Source organism: Nelumbo lutea, chromosome 4 (genome assembly GCF_056320005.1).
Source record: "Nelumbo lutea isolate HS-2025 chromosome 4, American lotus-T2T, whole genome shotgun sequence".
In the NCBI taxonomy this organism is placed as follows: domain Eukaryota; kingdom Viridiplantae; phylum Streptophyta; class Magnoliopsida; order Proteales; family Nelumbonaceae; genus Nelumbo; species Nelumbo lutea.
In genome coordinates, this window is record NC_142687.1 from 16,189,728 (window position 1) to 16,210,451 (window position 20,724).

The 20,724-nt window shown below is 41.2% G+C and overlaps 2 protein-coding genes across 7 annotated transcripts; one reads left to right on the plus strand and one right to left on the minus strand.

Moving 5' to 3' along the window:
• The first annotated feature begins 5,651 nt into the window (after positions 1-5,651).
• On the plus strand, positions 5,652-10,930 carry LOC148854182 (3-dehydroquinate synthase). Of its 3 annotated transcripts, none has more exons than XR_016113373.1 (10): positions 5,652-5,994; positions 6,151-6,390; positions 7,057-7,223; positions 8,563-8,661; positions 8,798-8,866; positions 8,939-9,079; positions 9,189-9,278; positions 9,568-9,735; positions 10,403-10,500; positions 10,594-10,930. XR_016113373.1 is itself a non-coding variant. In XM_088986607.1 (10 exons), exons 1-10 carry the CDS (start codon positions 5,925-5,927, stop codon positions 10,719-10,721), a joined length of 1,251 nt encoding a protein of 416 aa, XP_088842733.1. In that variant the 5' UTR covers positions 5,652-5,924; the 3' UTR covers positions 10,722-10,930. The 3 variants fall into 3 exon arrangements, 2 of the variants coding, with proteins under 2 accessions (XP_088842733.1, XP_088842734.1); XM_088986607.1 differs by having other exon boundaries at positions 10,422-10,500; XM_088986608.1 differs by having other exon boundaries at positions 5,678-6,025; positions 10,422-10,500.
• Positions 10,931-12,611: 1,681 nt separating this feature from the next.
• On the minus strand, positions 12,612-20,653 carry LOC148854183 (vacuolar protein sorting-associated protein 29-like). 4 transcript variants are annotated; one of them, XM_088986613.1, is made up of 5 exons: positions 20,295-20,538; positions 17,382-17,461; positions 16,624-16,806; positions 14,754-14,891; positions 12,612-13,144 (listed from the first exon to the last, which is right to left on the minus strand). In XM_088986613.1, the coding sequence occupies exons 3-5, from the start codon at positions 16,753-16,755 to the stop codon at positions 12,842-12,844; spliced, it is 573 nt and encodes a 190-aa protein (XP_088842739.1). In that variant the 5' UTR covers positions 16,756-16,806; positions 17,382-17,461; positions 20,295-20,538; the 3' UTR covers positions 12,612-12,841. The 4 variants fall into 4 exon arrangements, with proteins under 4 accessions (XP_088842739.1, XP_088842737.1, XP_088842736.1 ...); XM_088986611.1 differs by having other exon boundaries at positions 16,624-16,858; positions 20,295-20,532; XM_088986610.1 differs by lacking the exon at positions 17,382-17,461 and having other exon boundaries at positions 16,624-16,858; positions 20,295-20,653.
• Between the last annotated feature and the right edge of the window lie 71 nt (positions 20,654-20,724).

Here is a 20,724-nt window from a genome sequence, read left to right on the forward strand (position 1 = left end):
ACAACAAGCTTCAAGCAGAGAAAGATGCTTTATTCCTTGCTACTACTTTCCCTTGGCATCGAATTGATCCAAGTATCCTTTGGATTACTCTCAAAAACAACCCTAGAAATAAGAGCCCCTCCACCACTAGGAGCCTCCATCTACGACCACTACTGCCACCACCTCCGCCTCCGTTCCCTCCATCGCCACCACTGCCATTAGACATGCCTTAGCTACTCGAACCAGTCCCTGATCTGCCACCATTGCTTCCACCACCTTTACCTCCTTTCCCTCTACCACCCTTACCTCCGCCACCACCTCTTTTCCCTCCACCGCCACCACTACCACCACCTCCTTTCCCTCCATCGCTACCACTGTCACCACCTCCTTTCCCACCCATATTTCGCTAATACACAATCTCCTAGAGAGGACGGTGTTGAATTCACTACCAACCTGAAATGATTTAATTCTATACAATTTCTGATGTAACCGTTTTCGGCCACGTACCAATGTTTTGTGATGTAAATTTTTTTGGCAAAGTACCTCGTTATTCGACCCGGTGGTGGCGTGCCTTAGTGACGAGCTACTTGGTGGCGAACTCCCTGGGAGAGAACTGCTTGGTAACTAACTGCTTGGTGGCAAACTGTCGTGGTGGCGAACTGCTTGGTGGCGAACTACCTTGGTGGCGAACTGCCTGGTGGCGAACTCCCTGGTGGCGAACTGCCTGGTGGCGAACTACCTTGGTGGCAAACTGCCTGGGGGCGAACTGCCTAGTGGCCAACTCCCTGGTGGCGAACTGCTTGGGGGCGAACTGCCTTGGTGGCGAACTGCCTGGGGGCGAACTGCCTTGGGGCGAACTACCTTGGTGGCGAACTGCCTGGGGGCGAACTGCCTTGGGGCGAACTGCCTTGGTGGCGAACTGCCTGGTGGCGAACTGCCTGGGGGCGAACTGCCTTGGTGGCGAACTGCCTTGGTGGCGAACTGCCTTGGGGCGAACTGCCTTGGTGGCGAACTGCCTGGGGACGAACTGCCTTAGTGGCGAACTGCCTTGGGGGCGAACTGCTTTGGTGGCAAACTGCCTGGGGGCGAACTACCTGGGGGCGAACTGCCTGGCGAACTCCCTACTAGCCGGTCGATGCCTTAGAGAATGTTGGAGCTCCCTGGTGCGGCGCAATCCGACTGCCCTCAGCATGAGGTGGTCTTCTTTCCTTTGTAGGCTGCAGGAGATGAGGGACCTGTGAGAACTTCATCTTTTCCTCCTCTTTGTAGGTGGCGGGAGCTGAGAAACCTGCGAGAACTCCATCTTTTCCTCCTCTTTGTAGGTGGCGGGAGCTAAGGGACCTCCGAGAACTCCATCTTTTCCTCCTCCTTGTAGGTGGCGGGAGTTGAGGGACCTCCGAGAACTCCATCTCTTCCTCCTCCTTGGAGGTGGGGGGAGCTGAGGGACTTCCGAGAACTGCATCTTTTCCTCCTCTTCATAGGCGGCGGGAGCTGAACGACCTGCGAGAACTGAATCAGAGGTCCCGGGGGTACTTTCCCGGTGGGGGCTCTCCGATGCTTAAGTTAGCACTCTTATTGTAGAGAGCTTTGAAGATAATATGAGAGAGCTAGAGAGTAGGGTTACTTCCCTTTCTTTTCTCTCCCCTTCCCCTTTGGGGGGTGAGGTCTTTATATACCGGAGTCTTCGCAGGTTAGGTGGGTGAAAAGCCTCCAAACGGTAAGACTCGTCGCATCCTGTTAGAACCGGGGTACGGTGGTGAACTCCTCGAGGTTGTCAGGCTGGCGCTTGTGTCAGGCGGCCAGGTCAGCGCCTGGGCCAGGTTGTCAGAGGGGTGCCTGCGTCAGTTGGCGGGTCAATGTTTAGGCCAGGTCGTCAGGTCGGCGCCTGTGTCAGTCGGCGGGACAGTGTCTAGATCAGGTCGTCAAGCTGGCGCCTGTGTCAGTCGGCGGGTCAGTGTCTAGATCAGGTCGTCAAGCTGGCGCCTTGGCCAGATCATGCGCTAGGCTGGTCCAGGTTGGCCAGGTCGCACAGGCCGCGCTCTAGGCCGCGCGCAGTTCACGCAGGCCGCGCGTGCGCCGCGCAGTTCGCGCGCGCCGTGCGCAGTTCGCACAGGCCGTGCGCAGGTCGCGCCAGGCCGGCCAGACAGGTGCCCAGGTGGGTCACCAACTTCGTAAGTTTGTTGGCTGGGTGTTTTCCTAGTTGTCACGAGGTGCCACGTGTCACAATTTTACTGGAGGGCCAAATCTGCCCTCATCAATAGCCCCCCACTCCCGAGCTGATAGTAACTCAGCGAAGGGAGTAGATTTCTTTTGGCCCGTAAGTCGATGAGCTAGTAAGTGCTGATCCAATTACTAGTATGGCCCGTAGGCTTTGGGAGCGACTCGTAGTCTATTCTTTTTTTTTACTTTGCCCGTGCCGGAGAGGCGACCGGGTCTTGAGCAGTAATGTGGCCCGTAGGCTTTTGGGAGCGACTCGTAGTCTACTCTCTTTTTTTGACTTTTGCCCGTGTCGGAGAGGTGATCGGGTCTTAAGCAGTAATGTGGCCCGTAGGCTTTTAGGAGCGACTCGTAGTCTACTCTTTCTTGACTTTTGCCCGTGCTGGAGAGGCGACCGGGTCTTAAGCAGTAATGTGGCCCGTAGGCTTTTGGGAGTGACTCGTAGTCTACTCTTTTTTTACTTTTGCCCGTGCCGGAGAGGCAACCGGGTCTTAAGTAGTGAGGTGGCCCATAGGCTTGGCCTGCATCAGCTTCGTAATGCCGGTCACCTACTCCTACAAGAAGCTACTAGGGGCTCGACCTTCAGGGGCAACACCACTAACTTTAGGTTGCCAGCTCACACGGGAGCCTTGGAAGGCTCGACCAGTAAGGGCGCCTATGTAGTCAGTTGGCTGCCAACTCCCGCGGAAGCCACGAAGAGCTCATCTTTGTAGGGGGGACCTTGCGGAGAGGACTGATGTGGCATTATCTGAATTGAAAGTAAGGTTGGTAGAGCTACTTAGTCCGTTAGCTCCCTGCATAGTCTCTAAGTTCATAAAAAATGTAAACTATAAAGTGATAGCTTCAATTTCTAAAAAGTGAGGACTTAGTTTTGGCAAGATGAGAACTTAGCTTTGGTAGGATGAGAATTTAGCGTTTTGTAGCGTGTTCCCACAGACGGCGCCAATTGATGTAACCGTTTTCGGCCACGTACCAATGTTTTGTGATGTAAATTTTTTTTGGCAAAGTACCTCGTTATTCGACCCGGTGGTGGCGTGCCTTAGTGACGAGCTACTTGGTGGCGAACTCCCTGGGGGAGAACTGCTTGGTAACTAACTGCTTGGTGGCGAACTGTCTTGGTGGCGAACTGCCTGGTGGCGAACTGCCTTGGTGGCGAACTGCCTGGTGGCGAACTCCCTGGTGGCGAACTGCCTGAGGGCGAACTGCCTTGGGGCGAACTGCCTTGGTGGCGAACTGCCTTGGTGGCGAACTGCCTGGGGGCGAACTGCCTTGGGGGCGAACTACCTGGGGGCGAACTGCCTTGGGGCGAACTGCCTTGGTGGCGAACTGCCTGGGGGCGAACTACCTGGGGGCGAACTGCCTGGCGAACTCCCTACTAGGCGGTCGATGCCTTAGAGAATGTTGGAGCTCCCTGGTGCGGCACAATCCGACTGCCCTCAGCATGAGGTGGTCTTCTTTCCTTTGTAGGCTGCGGGAGATGAGGGACCTGCGAGAACTTCATCTTTTCCTCCTCTTTGTAGGTGGCGGGAGCTGAGAGACCTGCGAGAACTCCATCTTTTCCTCCTCTTTGTAGGTGGCGGGAGCTAAGGGACCTCCGAGAACTCCATCTTTTCCTCCTCCTTGTAGGTGGCAGGAGTTGAGGGACCTCCGAGAACTCCATCTCTTCCTCCTCCTTGGAGGTGGGGGGAGTTGAGGGACTTCCGAGAACTGCATCTTTTCCTCCTCTTCGTAGGCGGCGGGAGCTGAACGACCTACGAGAACTGAATCAGAGGTCCCGGGGGTACTTTCCCGGTGGGGGCTCTTCGATGCTTAAGTTAGCACTCTTATTGTAGAGAGCTTTGAAGATAATATGAGAGAGCTAGAGAGTAGGGTTACTTCCCTTTCTTTTCTCTCCCCTTCCCCTTTGGGGGGTGAGGTCTTTATATACCGGAGTCTTCGCAGGTTAGGTGGGTGAAAAGCCTCCAAACGGTAAGACTCGTCGCATCCTGTTAGAACCGGGGTACGGTGGTGAACTCCTCGAGGTCGTCAGGCTGGCGCTTGTGTTAGGCGGCCAGGTCGGCGCCTGGGCCAGGTTGTCAGAGGGGTGCTTGCGTCAGTCGGCGGGTCAGTGTTTAGGCCAGGTCGTCAGGTCGGCGCCTGTGTCAGTCGGCGGGACAATGTCTAGATCAGGTCGTCAAGCTGGCGCCTGTGTCAGTCGGCGGGTCAGTGTCTAGATCAGGTCGTCAAGCTGGTGCCTTGGCCGGATCATGCGCTAGGCTGGTCCAGGTTGGCCAGGTCGCACAGGCCGTGCGCAGGCCGCGCTCTAGGCCGCGCGCAGTTCACGCAGGCTGCGCGTGCGCCGCGTAGTTCGCACAGGCCGCGCGCGCGCCGTGCAGGTGCGCGTCAGGCCGCGCGCAGGTCGCGCCAGGCCGGCCAGACAGGTGCCCGGGTGGGTCACCAACTTCATAAGTTTGTTGGCTGGGTGTTTTCCTAGTTGTCACGAGGTGCCACGTGTCAATTTTACTGTAGGGCCAAATCTGCCCTCATCAATTTCATAAATCGTAATGTTTGTTTGGCTCATGAATAACCTGTTGGGAATAAGATATTATGTTCCTTTCCTCTTATTCATGGTTAAACAGTTCACAGATTGACTGCGAACTGTGTGACAATTTTATAGCTGATTGAGAAATCAACATATTGATTCATTCAGCATTAATCCACCCTAAAATCAGAAACCAGCCCATGTGTTTGCCACAAGCCTGATAACCATTAGGTCCGAGAATCTTTCCCAAAACCATTAAAAAGCAACAAGACAAAAGGCTGGAAGAACCCCCTTCAATCTCTATTCTGAGTTGGACAAGCTGGAGAACCAACTCCCCCACAACCATTGAAATAGTCTCATTCCTCCCAACTACCACCCTACTGCTGCACTGATGCCGATGGCACGCTCTAACTAATCTGCAATGCAAAGCAGAACAAATCCCTCGCTAGAGTTCATTATGCATGCACCAGCCGTCTATGCATCTCTGCACAGGGCACAAAACAGGAATTACAAGAGAACACAGTGCTTGTCCTAAGGAGCGAGTTAGAGCAGAATGCCTTGATAATTGCTATCGAGATCGAGATGAAAGATCAAAAGGTGCTTTTGATGGAGTTTGGATGGAAGATTGAAAGAGTTGCGTTCCCTCTCTTCAGACAATGGAGTTGGATAAGAAAAGAGGATAGCAGGTCGATGGGGGTATTTTAGTAAAAACATTTGCAAACTAATTTACGAAAGGGTAAAATGGAAATTTGGAGAAAATTGATGCATCGTCTAACTTTTCTGTCTGGTCATTCACGAAAGGGAGATTTTTGTTGATTTCTTATAAAATTCAGGGGAGTTTTCTGTTAAGGTAAAACTATATAGGAGAGGTTTTATGATTGTCAGAAACTTCAGAGTAGTTTTTTGTGTTTTACTTTTACCCAAATAATTAAATGCCCAATTCATCTCCTCGCAATCTTCCTCCTTTTTGTGATGCTAGCACTCCACGAACGAAGTCGAAAGCCAACACTGCCCTTCCTAAACGGATCTGGAAGTCCCTCTTCCCTTTCAGTTGCTAAACACATCCCAGATTAACGGCTACCAAGTTTTCATGGACAAAGAGCCTGAGCCTGTGGCAATTCACAAATCACATGTTAGCATTCCCTTGCCTTGAGTGGGAAACTGAGAAGAGAACCCAGCCCAGGTCGTCGATGGTCGATACCGAGACATGGCCCTGTTTTCTTCCAATTCCTTGCTCGGAATCCTCAACCCATTCCCGCCGTTTACTACCAAATCAGGTTCTTTCCCAAGTTCCCAACTAACTAGGAGGTCAAACGCTGGTTCTACCTCTTTTTTTTTTTTTTTTTCTTATCTTACTTCTTCTAAATTCTAATCATAAACCCATTTCTATTCATGAATCAAATAATTATTTTCCTATTTTGTAATATCTGTAGGAGATAGGTGTAAATGGGTCTTCGCCGCCATTTTTATGAATGGCAGTCGTAAAGGGGTAAAGTTGCATATAGAATCTAGTATTACAATGTCTACTTCTCCAACTCCCCAGACTTATCAGCAATCCAAGCAGGTCTGGATATGGACCGAAAGCAAGCAAGTTATGACAACTGCAGTCGAGAGAGGCTGGAATACCTTCATTTTCTCATCTTCCGATAGAGCACTCGCCGACGAGTGGTCGTGTAAGATTTTACGGGATCTTCTATCTGTGTTATTGTTATTACGTTTTCCCATTATTATTATTATTATTATTATTATTATTATTATTATTATTATTATTATTATTATTATTTTTCTCTCATTTTGTTTTTGGCCTCGCATCTGTGTTTTTGATGTCTTTTTGTCATTAGATGGGCATTCTATTGCTTCATAGTTAGCAAAGCCCCTAAGATGTCTGTTATGTTGATTCCCTCACTCATTCGTTAGATGTGGTTACAGTGCCCAGCGTTTAAAGACTAAATTTTTGCTAGAAAAAGAAAAAAAAGATCAGTTATCATGTATATATCCTTCTTTGTGCTGCCTACTCTTGCTCTTTATTCTATTCAAAAAGGGCATCACCTCTTGTATTTATTGTTGATCAATATTATACTAATTGGGGCATTTGACCTTAGTACTTGGATGTTAAAAGAAATGGGAAACTTATTGTATTTGTCGTCCATGCGTCATAACTAAACAGATGTACGCTGTATGGGTGGTGGATCTGTTTGCTTGGTCTGGTTTTGTGATATGTTGCATCCAAGTAGTGGTCAATGTTGTGGAATAAATGATGAGTTGATGCGTTTGTAGATATGGTTCTGTTTTCATCCTTCATACTCACGTTTCTGACTCATGATTTTGTGAGTATGCAGCAATAGCATTAATATATCCTCTATTCATTGAAAATGGCATGCTTTTGGATGGTGAGAATAGAAGAGTTGCCACATTTTCTGAGGTTTCTTCACCTCAACAACTACAAGAGCTTCAACCAGCAGATGAACTGACAGAGAACATAGTTGTACATTTGCCAGACTGGCAGGTAAGCTCAATGTAATATACTTTAGATTTATGTCTTTCAATTGATTTATTGTAGAATCAGTTAAACTCATTCAACTGGACTAACTTTATCTTGCTTTTCTTGTCATCTGGGTTCTACTCCGCATTAATATCTTTACTTAAAGATTCACATGGTTAAGTTTGGAAGTAAAGGCCCTTCCCTGAGAAAAAACCTGAATACAAGGGGGGACCACAGGAATTATTTTAGTACATTAAGATCATACCCCACAATTCCCATCCTTTTAACATAATAACTCTCTTAAGTCCTCAAATTATATGCAATCTTGCTTGGATTTACTTCGTCTATGAGTATATGACTTTTGATAGCTTCAAGCAACTATATTACCTGAATTCCTGGATCTCACAACCAAAATTTGCTTAACTGTCAGCAACCAAATTGTTCCTCCTGTATGTGTGTTGCACTTCCATGCAATTCTTCATTATATGATACAGTAACTCATCTCACCGTTGTATGAGTTTCCAATTGTGGTCCTTTCTATAATTCTATTGTTCTTTGACTCCATTAGAACAATGGAATGCCTATCTAAATTGGATTTGTATATCTACCTAGACTTACAAAATTGAGCCCTGTCTATCATTGCCATGAATCCTGGCCAGATAATGGTCGCAATACCATATTTATTATCATGGGTAGATTCCATGATAGCACAATTTCTAGGATTTCCATGTGAAGCACCATCAGCATCAATGCATCATGTCTTATGAACCAACAGTTGTACTTCATCCATTTGGTGACAATTTTCAACTGTTATTTACCTTATGCACAATATACAGCTGATATGCTCATATGCTGTAGTTGCTCATAGTCACCATTACACTTGATATTTTGAAATCAATAACCATAATAGCGAGAGATACCTTTATTATCAAAATATTGTCAATTTCTCTTCTACCAAGGTTACCAAGATGGCAAGGCTGGTACTAAATCCAAAACCTGGCCATTGACTAATTCTGTTCACTCTACTAAACCAGATGAACATCCTGTGACCATTAGGATGGTACCATTCATAGTATTGTTCCTAAGGCTCAGTTTGGAAAGAGTGCAAATACAAATATGCACAGTGCAAAACCTTGTAATTGGTATTTCTATACCTTGTATTTGCACAGTACATATTTGTATTTGTACTCTTCCCAAACCGAGCCTAAAGTCTGCATTTAGATTATTCCAGTTAGAGGTTTACAGAACTGGCAGCACTGTTAAAGTTCAAAAAGTTGTTGATATGGGATTTTCAGTTGTATCTTTGTTTTCTCCTTCGTTCTTTGTAATAGCTTGATGCTCAGCCATTGGTTATGCATTTCAGGTCATACCTGCAGAGAATATTGTTGCAGCATTCCAAGGCAGTCAGAAAACGGTCTTTGCAATATCAAAAACTCCCTCTGAAGCACAAACTTTCCTTGAGGTAACTTCAGCATATCCTAGGATCTCTACCAGTAAAAGAATGCCAACATAATTTTCATCTAATGGTTTAATCCTTTTAACTTGTCACCATAATTTTAAGATGTACCCTGTGAATTTGTATCTTGTTATGTTTTTAGGCTCTGGAACATGGTTTGGGTGGAGTTGTTTTAAAAGTTGAGGATTTTGGATCTGTTCTTGAACTAAAGGTAATGTCTTTTATCGAATTGGGCTTTGAACTGCAGTCAAGGATTAGTTCTCATTGTGCTTAATATTATCAGGCCTATTTTGACAGAAGAAATGAAGTAAGGAATTTGTTGAACTTGACCAAGGCCACCATAACACGAATTCAAGTGGCTGGAATGGGTGATCGTGTATGTGTGGATCTTTGTAGCCTCATGAGGCCTGGCGAAGGACTTCTGGTCTGGTCCCTCTTCTTCTTAGTTCTCTTGTGGTCCTAACTCCTAACCATATATTTATTTGAGCTGTCATGTGCATATTCTGATTCTCATTACAAAAAATGTCTTATAGGTTGGGTCATTCGCTAGGGGGCTTTTCCTTGTTCACTCAGAATGCTTGGAATCAAATTATATTGCTACCAGGCCTTTCCGAGTAAATGCAGTGAGTATTAAAGTGACTCCAACAATCTGGACTGCCACTTTCATTGTAAAACTTAGAATTACCTGATTTCACTTGGTACAGTTTCATCAGTTTTTAGAGCAAATCCTAGTTAACATTTCAGTCTATCTCAGCTGATTCACTATAATTTTACCCAGTTCCTTCTGCAACTATAGGAGAAAATCTAACAGTTTTACTTCCATCACATTGTTCTGTCTTTCATTTATTTGCCTTGTCCAAGCCCAACCTTAGTTTGGATGCCTCACCTGGGCATACTAATGAACTTTCACAGGGTCCAATACATGCTTACATTGCCATTCCAGGAGGAAAGACTTGCTATCTTTCAGAGTTGCAGACAGGTAAAGAGGTTATTGTGGTTGATCAGAGTGGCCTTCAAAGAACAGCAATTGTTGGGCGTGTAAAGATAGAGACGAGGCCTCTCATTCTTTTGGAGGCAAAGGTTTGCAATTCTGCATATTTTTGAACTATGGCCATATTGGTCAAATATGAATGCGTTAAAGTGCCAAAAGTTTGGAGCATATATGGGCTCTCATATTGATTTCTGTCATGGAATATTGAATTAGGAATGAATCCATGAGTTTTTATCTACATGGTCACAAGATCTTTTGAGAAAAAATTATCTCTAGTGTTTGATCACTAATGTTGTATCAATCCTTTCAAGCATTATGTCTGTGTACACCATTAGTGTATGTTCTGTCTTTTTCCATGTTTATCTGCATCAGATTTTCGATTATCTTAATAATTTCTGTTGTAGCCTTTATTAATTAGAAAAAAGTAATATTTGTATCCATACTAACAAAGAACTAAACTCAACTGACTAGGCGTGGAAGATATCAATTATTAGTTAAAGAAAGCCACCATCTTCTCAGACTATTCCAATTATATGTGATTGGAAAAGTGGAAAACAATCCATGATTGCCTAACCTCTTAATGCCATAGAAGTTAAAAAACACAAAATTTGTCGGGACAAGGCCACGATGATGATGATGGTGGTGGTGCAGTAATACATAGTGCTGAGCATCGACAGAATGCAGCACAATTCTTCTGTGCTTGTTTCTATTTTCAATTATTGATGAGTTGTTGATGCCGATAACAAACTTCTTTAGGATACTTGGACTATTGCAGAATGATTCAGATGGTCAAACTGTCTACAGCATCCTTTTACAGAATGCAGAAACAGTTGGCTTAGTATGTCCATTCCAAGGTATATTCTAATTATTAAAGACCACTTTATACAGAATTGCAATTCCTTTACCTCTTACAGATTTGATGCGCGTCTTCCTTGTTCCCCCTGCAGGAAGCGAACCAACAAAGACAGCAATTCCTGTTACCTCACTCAAAGTTGGAGATAAAGTTATGTTGAGAGTACAGGGTGGGGCCCGGCATACAGGAATTGAAATCCAGGAATTCATTCTTGAGAAATGAATGATCAAGAAAGCATGACCTAGTTAGAAAATAATTGAATAAATTTCTACTGTATTCTTTGTAACTGAGAATTACATTAATGTTTGTAAAAGTTAGAAATCCTATACAATCACCTTTACGTTCTTAGTAAATAGTAAATACTAATTTCAACATCATGACCTCAGGAATAACAGAGTGAAGGATGAAATAAGCTTGAGTTCTTATATAAATATTAGTTTCTCTCTCTCTACAATCAGGATCTCATTTACTTTCCTACCATCAAATCCATCCTTTTATGCCAACCAATTCACCCATAGCCACTTAGAAATTTGAAGCAAAATATTATTCCTACCATACTTGAGCTCGAATTCAAGCAATGTTTTTCCATCAAAAAGAGAATTCAAGCAAGGTTTAAAATGTTGGTATCAGTGGAAAATCTGTTGTCCAAATATAACGAACATGTTGAAAATATTGTAAAAATGACACATGGTGAAGCAAAATATTGTTCCTACCATACTTGAGCTCAAATTCAAGCAAGGTTTAAAATGTTGGTATCAGTGGAAAATCTGTTGTCCAAATATAACAAACATGTGGAAAATTTGCAAAATATGCAAAAATATAGAATGATATTTTATGAAATGATAATAGAATTTTAGACACTTTTTTTTTTTATAATTATTATCTTATTTCAAATCATTAAATAAAGTTAAGAAACTAAACTTATAGACAAAATAATACATTTTGAAGTTGCACTGTAAACCTTAAGATTCAGATCTTTATGATAAAATGAATTAAAGCAAAATTTACACATAGAAAATGTAAATGCTTGTAATAGATCAACCAAACAATCTATTACACACAAAAATTAATATTTAACTTCATGTTAATGCTAATCATGTAAGTTAGATGGGCAATACTATTATTACTTCACATAAATACAACATTGTCACAAACTTGTGTTATAATGCCATCTCTTATACTTCGCACATTTTTTTATAACTCTCATGTATTCTGCATAGTATTACTAGTGTTTATTAGTTAATATGTTGATTCTAATAAAATTTCATGTCACTACTCATGACATGGGGCCCACAACCATTCAATCTCTGTGGGTTCCATTATCATCAACTTGACAACGCTTTTTCAAAATACACCATAAAAATTGTAGGGGAAGAAAAATAATATTAACTAATCAAACTCTTGGCATCTCAAAACAACACAAAGACACATTGCTTTTATTCAATCATTGAGCAATTCAACCTCAGGCTGCGACTGAAACGAGTTCAAATGGTACAATGATTTGAACTCCTTTGAAACAGATGGTACAATGCATGGTAGAACCCACGCCATCCAGTTTCTTTCACCGTTTCCAACGCATCAATGGCTGACGAGTGACGAAGACGCAGCAGCAGCTCCGAACCCACCATCATTGGCCGCGGCTATGGCAGCATTTTTCATCAAACTGTTCACTGTGTGACAAGCGTGCTCTATGTGATACTTTACATTGAAGAGATCGCATCTGCACCCTACATAAGGTGCCCCACAAACACCCCATTTATACATCTCAGCATGCATTGGGAACATCTGCGCCCCACATAAAGTGCCCCACAGCATATCTCAACCATGTGTTGGGAACATCTCCCACTGACAATTTTGAGAGATGTTTCGAATGCATGCTGAGATGTATATATATGGGGTGTTCGTGGGGTGCCTTCTGTGGGGCGCAGATGTGATCTCACATTGAAGGCCATTTTGTACATTGAAATCTGAAATCTGAAACTGTAATGATTACTTTTTAGAGTGGTTATAGGGCTAATGGTACATTACATGGGATAAACCTAACCCCAATGAATATAGAGTTCATAGATTTTACTATTATACTGAAGAACTTACAAGTAGTAAGCTAAAGAGTGGTGATCAAATGTCATATTGTCTCCGTTAAAAAAGCCTTATATATAATTAGAACAAGCAATTATTAGTGCATAAAGCTATAAATGTCCAATTGAATTCTCCTCACCTGGTTCAACATCCCTAAATTTGGTATAAAATCAAAGCGTATGGCATCACAAACACAATACATGGATTTGATTTTAAAGAGTAGCAGAAGAACAAACACCTAGTACTACCAAAAAGAGCTTCCTTCAGTGTGCAGAGTGAGCTGTTGCTGTCTTTTTGAAGTCAATCTTGTCAACCTTCACCTCTCCATCGATGAGTTCATAAACATAGACAACAACACGAAGGGCATCGATGTCCATGAGAACAAAGCTAGGGTTGACATCATAGGTGATGCTGCTGTAGGCACCAGTTGCAGATCCTGGGTTTAGAACAACGCCACCTTCATGTTTGTAGGCCTTGAACTGATGTGTATGACCAGTCACGAGGATGTCCACATCCAATTGCCTCTGGAGCATAGCTAGAGAATCCAGGTCCCCCCATGGGATAACCTATAGATTGCCAAACAGAAAACAATCAACGAACAAAAAGAGTATATTTAAAATCAAAGATGAATGCCATGTACTTCCAGAAGCAATAACTAGGAAAATTCAATAATTTTGGGGATAGAGATGGACAATAAACCTTGGGATCACAGGGCTGTAAATGGGAGCATTTTATGAAAATTACAATGGAGCATGGAATTGATAGTAAATCATTAATGAAATTCCTGAACATTAAGAGTCACTAGTGCTTCCTAAGAGCTCTGTCCTGACGCTTCCCTCCTCAAACAGAACCTAGCAAGCTGTCCTACCTTTTTATAAACATTTCTTCTCTTTTACTTGCTTATCCATTTTCCTTGTGTTAATGTTGGTAAGGCTGATGCTAATATAACAGAGGTGAGCAGCATGGAGGCCTCAAACTACAAAAGGATAATACCTAGCACAACTTTAACCCTGTACATAGGCACAAAAATCCATGTTTTACATTTTGTGCTTCTGTGGATTGTGATGTAAAAGGCACATGGCCATAGAACCCATGAAACTAGCTCAGTTTTTAAACTAAAAATGTACCTTAATGAAGTTAGAATCCAAGACAATTATCAGAAAAAATAAAGTATCATAGATCTTTTTCTTTTCTGTACAAGGACAGAAGACAATATTGCATCCAAACAGAGAAAAATAGAGACACGAATACATGAGTGGCCAGCCAGGTATTATTTTGTGTCTCCTGCATTCCTGTCCTTGAATGTTTGGAGTATCTCAACTTACAAATTAATAATTTTTTTTATCAATAACAGAATCAGATTCATTAAGATCAATAAAACAGAAAGAGGTACATAGATGAAGAAGGGGAGAGCTAAACTCTCTTAGCTCTCCCAAAGTGGATACAGATTACAACAATGTCCAAAACAGCCGATTTCTTCCCACCCCTTGTTTGGCTAAACTCTCTTAGCATCTCTTTTCACCCATTGAAAAGTCACTTCCATTCCTTGTAAAAGCCACGCCATCCAATCTCCTCTTCCTTTTGAAGCCAACTTATAACTAGCTTTGAATCCCCTTTGATTGAGCTTACTGATATTCAGCTCCTTATCTTTTTGGATTCCCTTCAAGACAGCCAATATTTCAGTCCTTAATGAGTCACCTTACAAATTAATAAAATTATGAATTACTTTTTCTGATCATCTGATCATCATCATCATCATCATCATGGAATAATACTTAAGGGATAGGTTGGTTGTGTGTTCCCTAATGTTGTAATTTACCTTCAAGCTTGTTTGTTGTCCCCCCACCAGTTTATTCCTAACTTATTTAAAGAAGGTTACATATTCATTCTGGTCCATATATGTCTATCATTTCCACAGCATCCTGATAATATCTGTTACTTGTCAAACCTATAGACACATTGGTTGGACACTTTAGGTAATGGTAGGTCTGCAGTTAAGGTATTTGAGTAAACTTTCACCAGAAGAATGTATAGTTTTTCTAGCATTGATGTTATCAAAGATTATAATCACAATTTCCCAGAGATTCTTTGAGAATTTCATATAATTACACAAATATGCAAAGAATAACTGGACAAAGAGCACATGTTGACATAGAGACAAAAGGATCACTAAACCTGATGACCATGGCATAGCCCAAGCTTGAATTGACCAATGGTAAGTGTTTTTGTCTCTGGATAACGTGCATCTTCATCATATTCACCTCGAGTGACATGCATATCAGGGCAAAGACTCTTCAAGTAGTCATGTACTTCCTGCTTAAAGCATCACAACACCATTACTGAATAGACAGTAATATACATGGTTTAGTCAGGCAGATATGTATTACATCAAAAGATAGGGAGTTTGACCTTTTTCCTATTATAAGGTGTAATGATTTAATTCCAAGCATATTTAAAATGTACAGACTACAGAGATTAACTACTTGAGCACCCCCTAATAGATAATAATTTTGCCTCAACATTAATTTAAGAGAACAATGAAGAAAAAAAGGCAAAGACCATATATCTCTGGAAACAATGAACTTTAAGAGATGAAACAAGTCAAAGAATGCCTAGCTTTGGAGAATATAGAGCAACATTCATATATGAGATGGACACTAAATCCTAGTGGAGTCCAATAAACAGAATCCTGGAAAAGAATCATCTATTGCAGTATTCTAACAAACAGATCTGGGTAAGAAGTCATTTAATATCTGACTGAACAAGATGGTTGCAGGAGAGATAGAGTCAAACTTGTGCAATTCAAATCAGGCCATCATATATAAATTTGGCACAGATGCAAGAAGAAAATACAAAAAGAAAAACGATGATCCTACATGGTACATCCATGTCAAAATCTCATTGTGATAAAGTGATCATAACCATGCAACCCTTATGATTCAGCCAAAGATGAAACCATATAACCATCCAGGAACAAGACATAACCACACAAATACACTACATAAACAATGATTGCCATTCAAATCAGAATGGTTGTCTTCTGGTTATTTTCAGCCCATTAGCATTTTAGTATCGTTTCAGTAATACATTAATCAGTGTTACATGCACTGTCCTCATTTAACAAAGCATCTGCATTTGGGCATGTGTGTAAAAAGAACAGAATGGTGAAAAAGGATTCATGTAGCTGACCCCATATAGTTGGGATAGGGCTTGGATGATGATGATGACAATGATGATCTGTGTTTGGGCATGTGTCAGATTCCAACACTCAGATTCCTGAGGGGAGATATGGTTTTCCTATTTTTCCTTGGTTCTTTGATATAAATGAAGATCTAATATATAATATAAATTTCACCTTATTTTATAGACTGTTTTGAGGTGAAAAGCATTAGGGTTTATATTTAATTATGCTCTCTTCTATAAGTATAGTGATGATGAGATTCACACATTGTGGAAATGTTTTAATAGTGATGTGTCCCTAAGTCTTTTTTATTTTTTTTCATCTTGTTGAATCAGACCCCTAGACACATGTCATATTCTAAATGTTAGAATATGTTAGAATTCCTCAAGAATTCCTCCATTCTTGAGGAATGCATTTTTAAAACAATGTATTCCTAATTAATAATATGTTAGAATTATAAAATTAGCAAAAATTATGAATAAATACTTAACTGTTCTAAATGCATTATTACTACCATAGCAATAACAATCAAAGTCCAGTACTGCACCCTAGTTATTGCTGATGTTTCAAATCCTGGTACTAAAAGAGTGAATGACCAGGTTGTATGCAGTAACAGGAGATTCCTATGTTTCCAGACTCTAACTCATCACAAGGTTGTTGATTCATATGAGATAACCAATCAAAGCAATAATTCTAGAACCAGTTTACTGCATCTCATTATTAAGGAGAATTCACTCACTCTAATATACCAGAAAAAGGAGCAAATTAATTGATGAAGAACACAAGGAACACCAAAACCAAAGTGAATATATACACACTAAAAGGAAACCAAAAGAAAAAAGAAGAGTCACAAAGAGCACATACTTTGATACAAAGATTTCCAGTGCATATTATGTGCTGTATTTTGCCAGGGACAAGCATAGACTTGAATTTTGCAGGCAGATCAGGTGCCCTGTGAGGGATATGAAGATCCCCTAGGGCTAAGACCAACACCATTTTGCTAGGCTTCTTCTCCAGATCAGTTCAATTCTCAAACATCATCAGAATCTGCAGAGAGGAATTCATGGAAAAGAGGGAAGCAAGAAAGTCCCTCAGCAATCTACAAAGAGTACCACATTCAGAAAGTCCCTCAGCAGTCTCAATTTTCAAACATATTCAGAGTGAACAACAGGTGAAGAAGAAAATTTAAGGCCTCCTTAAAATCATTAAGAATCTAAGGTTTTATATTTTAATCCACCAAACCATGTCATAGATAAACATTTTCAAACCAAAGAAAATTGAAAAACAGAATGAAGGATTGCCAGGTCAAAATTTTCTAAAACCTTCCAAATCCACAAGACAATCTGAAGCTTTGAAAATACAAAATATGCACAACCTAGATTGTGAAATGCATGTGCGCAACTTGAATTAAGAGAAGTAATATATATGAAAAAGATATTCAAAACATCTAAGTAAAAAAGAGAAGATACAAACAAAGCCCAAGTAATGGAACCAATTGGAACAACTAATTGATAGAGGGAATAAACGGATCATGCAGACCAATAATAGACACTTCAACAATGGAGTCGCTCTTTAATGCTCTTAAAAAAAATTAGAAAACTAAAAATGTGATTCCAAATTACCTGGTAGAGATCTTTCAAATAAACAAAGTAATTACAGAGAAACCATTGGCCTTTGAAGATTTCTGTCAGTCGTTCAAACTCTGAAAACAAGTTGTCACAGTATATCACTAGTAATGAACTACATTCTTCTAAGACCAGAACAAGAAAGAAATCATAACATGGACTGGGTTAGGTTAGGTCAACCACAGATCAAACATCCAAACCCATGTAGCAAATCGACACCCTCATCTGAATCTCTGAAGCTTGTGCCTTGGAGTCTTGGACTCAGGCAATTATCCAGATCCAACTTGAGAGAGAGAGAGAGAGAGAGAGAGAGAGAGAGAGATGTTTCTGAAGTGAAAAGATTTCCTGCAATCGTGGTCACATGCAACTACCAATGAAATGTGAACACACCAGTGTTTTAAATCAAACACCGATTGATTTGATGTTTCATTTTTTTCTTTCAAACACTGGCATGTTCACATTTTATGGTGGGGCCTTCAGGTTGGTGGCTCAGTCAGTAAGTTTTCTGGCTAGTTGTAGTGGAGATTTGGGTCCCATGGCTTGTGGTTTGGCATTAAATCTGATTTCAAGTGCATTTTTTGCTACTGCCGGTGCCCCAATTCATATTTCATTTCAACCCAATTTGGCAACAGAGCTGGTTGCAAATTTGCATTACTTTCTGCTACTTTAAGTTTTTCAAAACTGAGTTAGATTCTTTATGACTACCAAAATAAAAGACAATCAGATTCTCTAATATCAGTTGCCAAGTGATATCATCATCATCATCATCCATGCCTTATCCCAACTATATGGGGTCAGCTACATGAATCCTGTTTCGCCAATCTGTTCTATTTAAAACCATATCCACTGTTAAATTATTAATTCTTAAATCATTTCTTACTACTTCTATGTCCTTTTTGATCTACCCCTAGCTCTTCCAGCCCCTTCCACTTGTAATAAATCACTTCTTCTAACTGAAGCTGTTGGTGGTCTTCTATGCACATGACCAAACCATCTTAGCTTTCTCTCATTTTGACTTATTGGAACTACTCTTAGGTTTCTATGGATGGATTCATTTCTAATCCTATCCTTTCTAGTTTTTCCACTCATCCATCTTAGCATCCACATTTCTATCACACTCATTTTCTGAACATGTTTCTTGATTACCCAATGCTTTGCTCAATACAACACAGTTGGCCTTACAATTGTTTTATAGAATTGTACTTTTAACCTAAGTGGTGTTCTCCTATCACACGAAAGTCCAGATGCACCCCTCCATTTTTCCCAACCTGCTCTAATTCTCTAGGTGACATCCTCCTCAATCTCTCCCTTGTTATGAGCTATTGAACCAAGGTACCGTAAACGGTCACATTGACTTATCTCTTGGTTTCCAATCCTAAGTGTATCTTGATTTACACTCCTATTATTACTAAATTTACATATCATATACCCTGTTTTAGTCCTACTCATTTTAAAGCCTCTTCCTTCTAGGGCATTTCCCTAAGATTAATTTTGCATTTAATCCTTCATTAGTTTCATCAACTTGCATTTAATTTTGCATTTAATCCTTCATTAGTTGCTAACTAGTATGACCTAGGGAAAAGCCCTGGTGCAGCACAAAGCCTCAAAATCATAGTCCAATGCATGCAAAGATTCAGGTTTGACTGTATCAAATTGGGGTTGGGCTGTGTAAGTACCATATTTGCTCAAATTAATTAGGATTGTGCTCCTAATTGTGAGATAGGCTCAGGAATGGAGACACTTGAAAGAATGTTTGTGCAAAACATGGGAAAACAAAGAGGGGATTGATAAACAAATACATATAAATTAAGCTCATATTATATGCAACATGTCACAAGTCAAGAGGCTGTCAGACACACCACATTTTTCTGGGAATAGTTCATGAGAGTCCCTTGAAAACAAGGTCCATTGCCCTATTGATCCTGGCAATCGGGGGTCTTGGGAGGGGGAGGACTGGACCTTCTAGCTTTATTTATTTATCTGCACAAGGTAGCCACTCTCAACTCGAACCCACTCTGGCACTTGTCAGACTAATATGAAATACATGAGATAAACAGAGCAAGAAGCCAAGAACTGACACTATGACCCTGTTCATCATCCTTATAAACAAAGTCACTTATCATATGTAATATGCAACTGGAAAGGGTGTCATCACACTTTTTTGGAGTGGCTCATGTTACAGTTCTTTCAGGCAAGTCATGAATTACGTGGGATGTAAAGGAACAAACAAAAAAAAAAATGAAAATGATATTATAATCATTTTCTTCACATGTGTGTGAAGAAAATCATACATGTTGCCAATTTGCTTAACATTCTATCAAGATAATTAACCGCAGGTTATGATATCATATCATGAATAGAAAATATACGAACAGAATGTGTTGAAGGGACATTGTTGCACTTGAAGCCAACAGATACGTACAGGAAGAAACCATAAATTTTCATTTTTTATATTGAAAATAGCACAATTACGGACAATGTGAAGCAGGTTTTTAGTCCAGTAGAAGGGTAAGGTAGGAACGAATAGGCAGGTTCTATTTGACGTCTTCCCTTGATAGTCTCTCTGAAGCACTATAACAAGCATTTGGTGTTAACAAACCATTATTAATATATCAGTGCAGCCAGCAGCAGAAAACCACCATTATACATCCCTAATGTGAGGTAGAATAAGCACTAAGGTAAAAAAGACCGACACTTCTGAGCACAATCAGGTCAAACAAATCAAGTCAAATCAAATCAATGAAACGACACTGTTGAGCACTGGTGTTACGAAAATTGCTGATTAATTGCCTAATTGATTTGGGATCAGAAAACCAAATCGATGCAACGAAAATAAATAAATAAATAAATAAACATATGGGATCTAAAAGAAGAGAGTAGATGTGATTCTGGAGATGAACATAAATTCACCTGAGCCAACGGATGAACAGGGGAAACTAACAGGATGAAGAAGAGAAGAGATGGCGGTGTATTGCTGCTGAGATCAAGCCGCAGCGCCCATGGTTGTGGAGGAAAGAATGGGATCGCGTAGATGGTCTCCTTACTTTCGCTTCTTTTCCTCAGCTCAGTGACAGTGCTCAGATCAAACCAAAGAAAACTTGGAATTGTCCATTGTTCATCTCATCAATTTTGAATTTTCCCTTTCAATAAACCCAAACCCGGCCGGAATGCGGTATACCTAAAAAGCCGGTGGCCGGTCGGGCCGATAGCGGACCAGAATTGATACCTCGAAACCTTGAACAATAAAAGGGTATACGTGGATTGTCCGAAATGCAGCCAATAGGAACACAGAACTATATCAGTTATCCAATAGAAAAAAGACACGACGAAATCAATGACA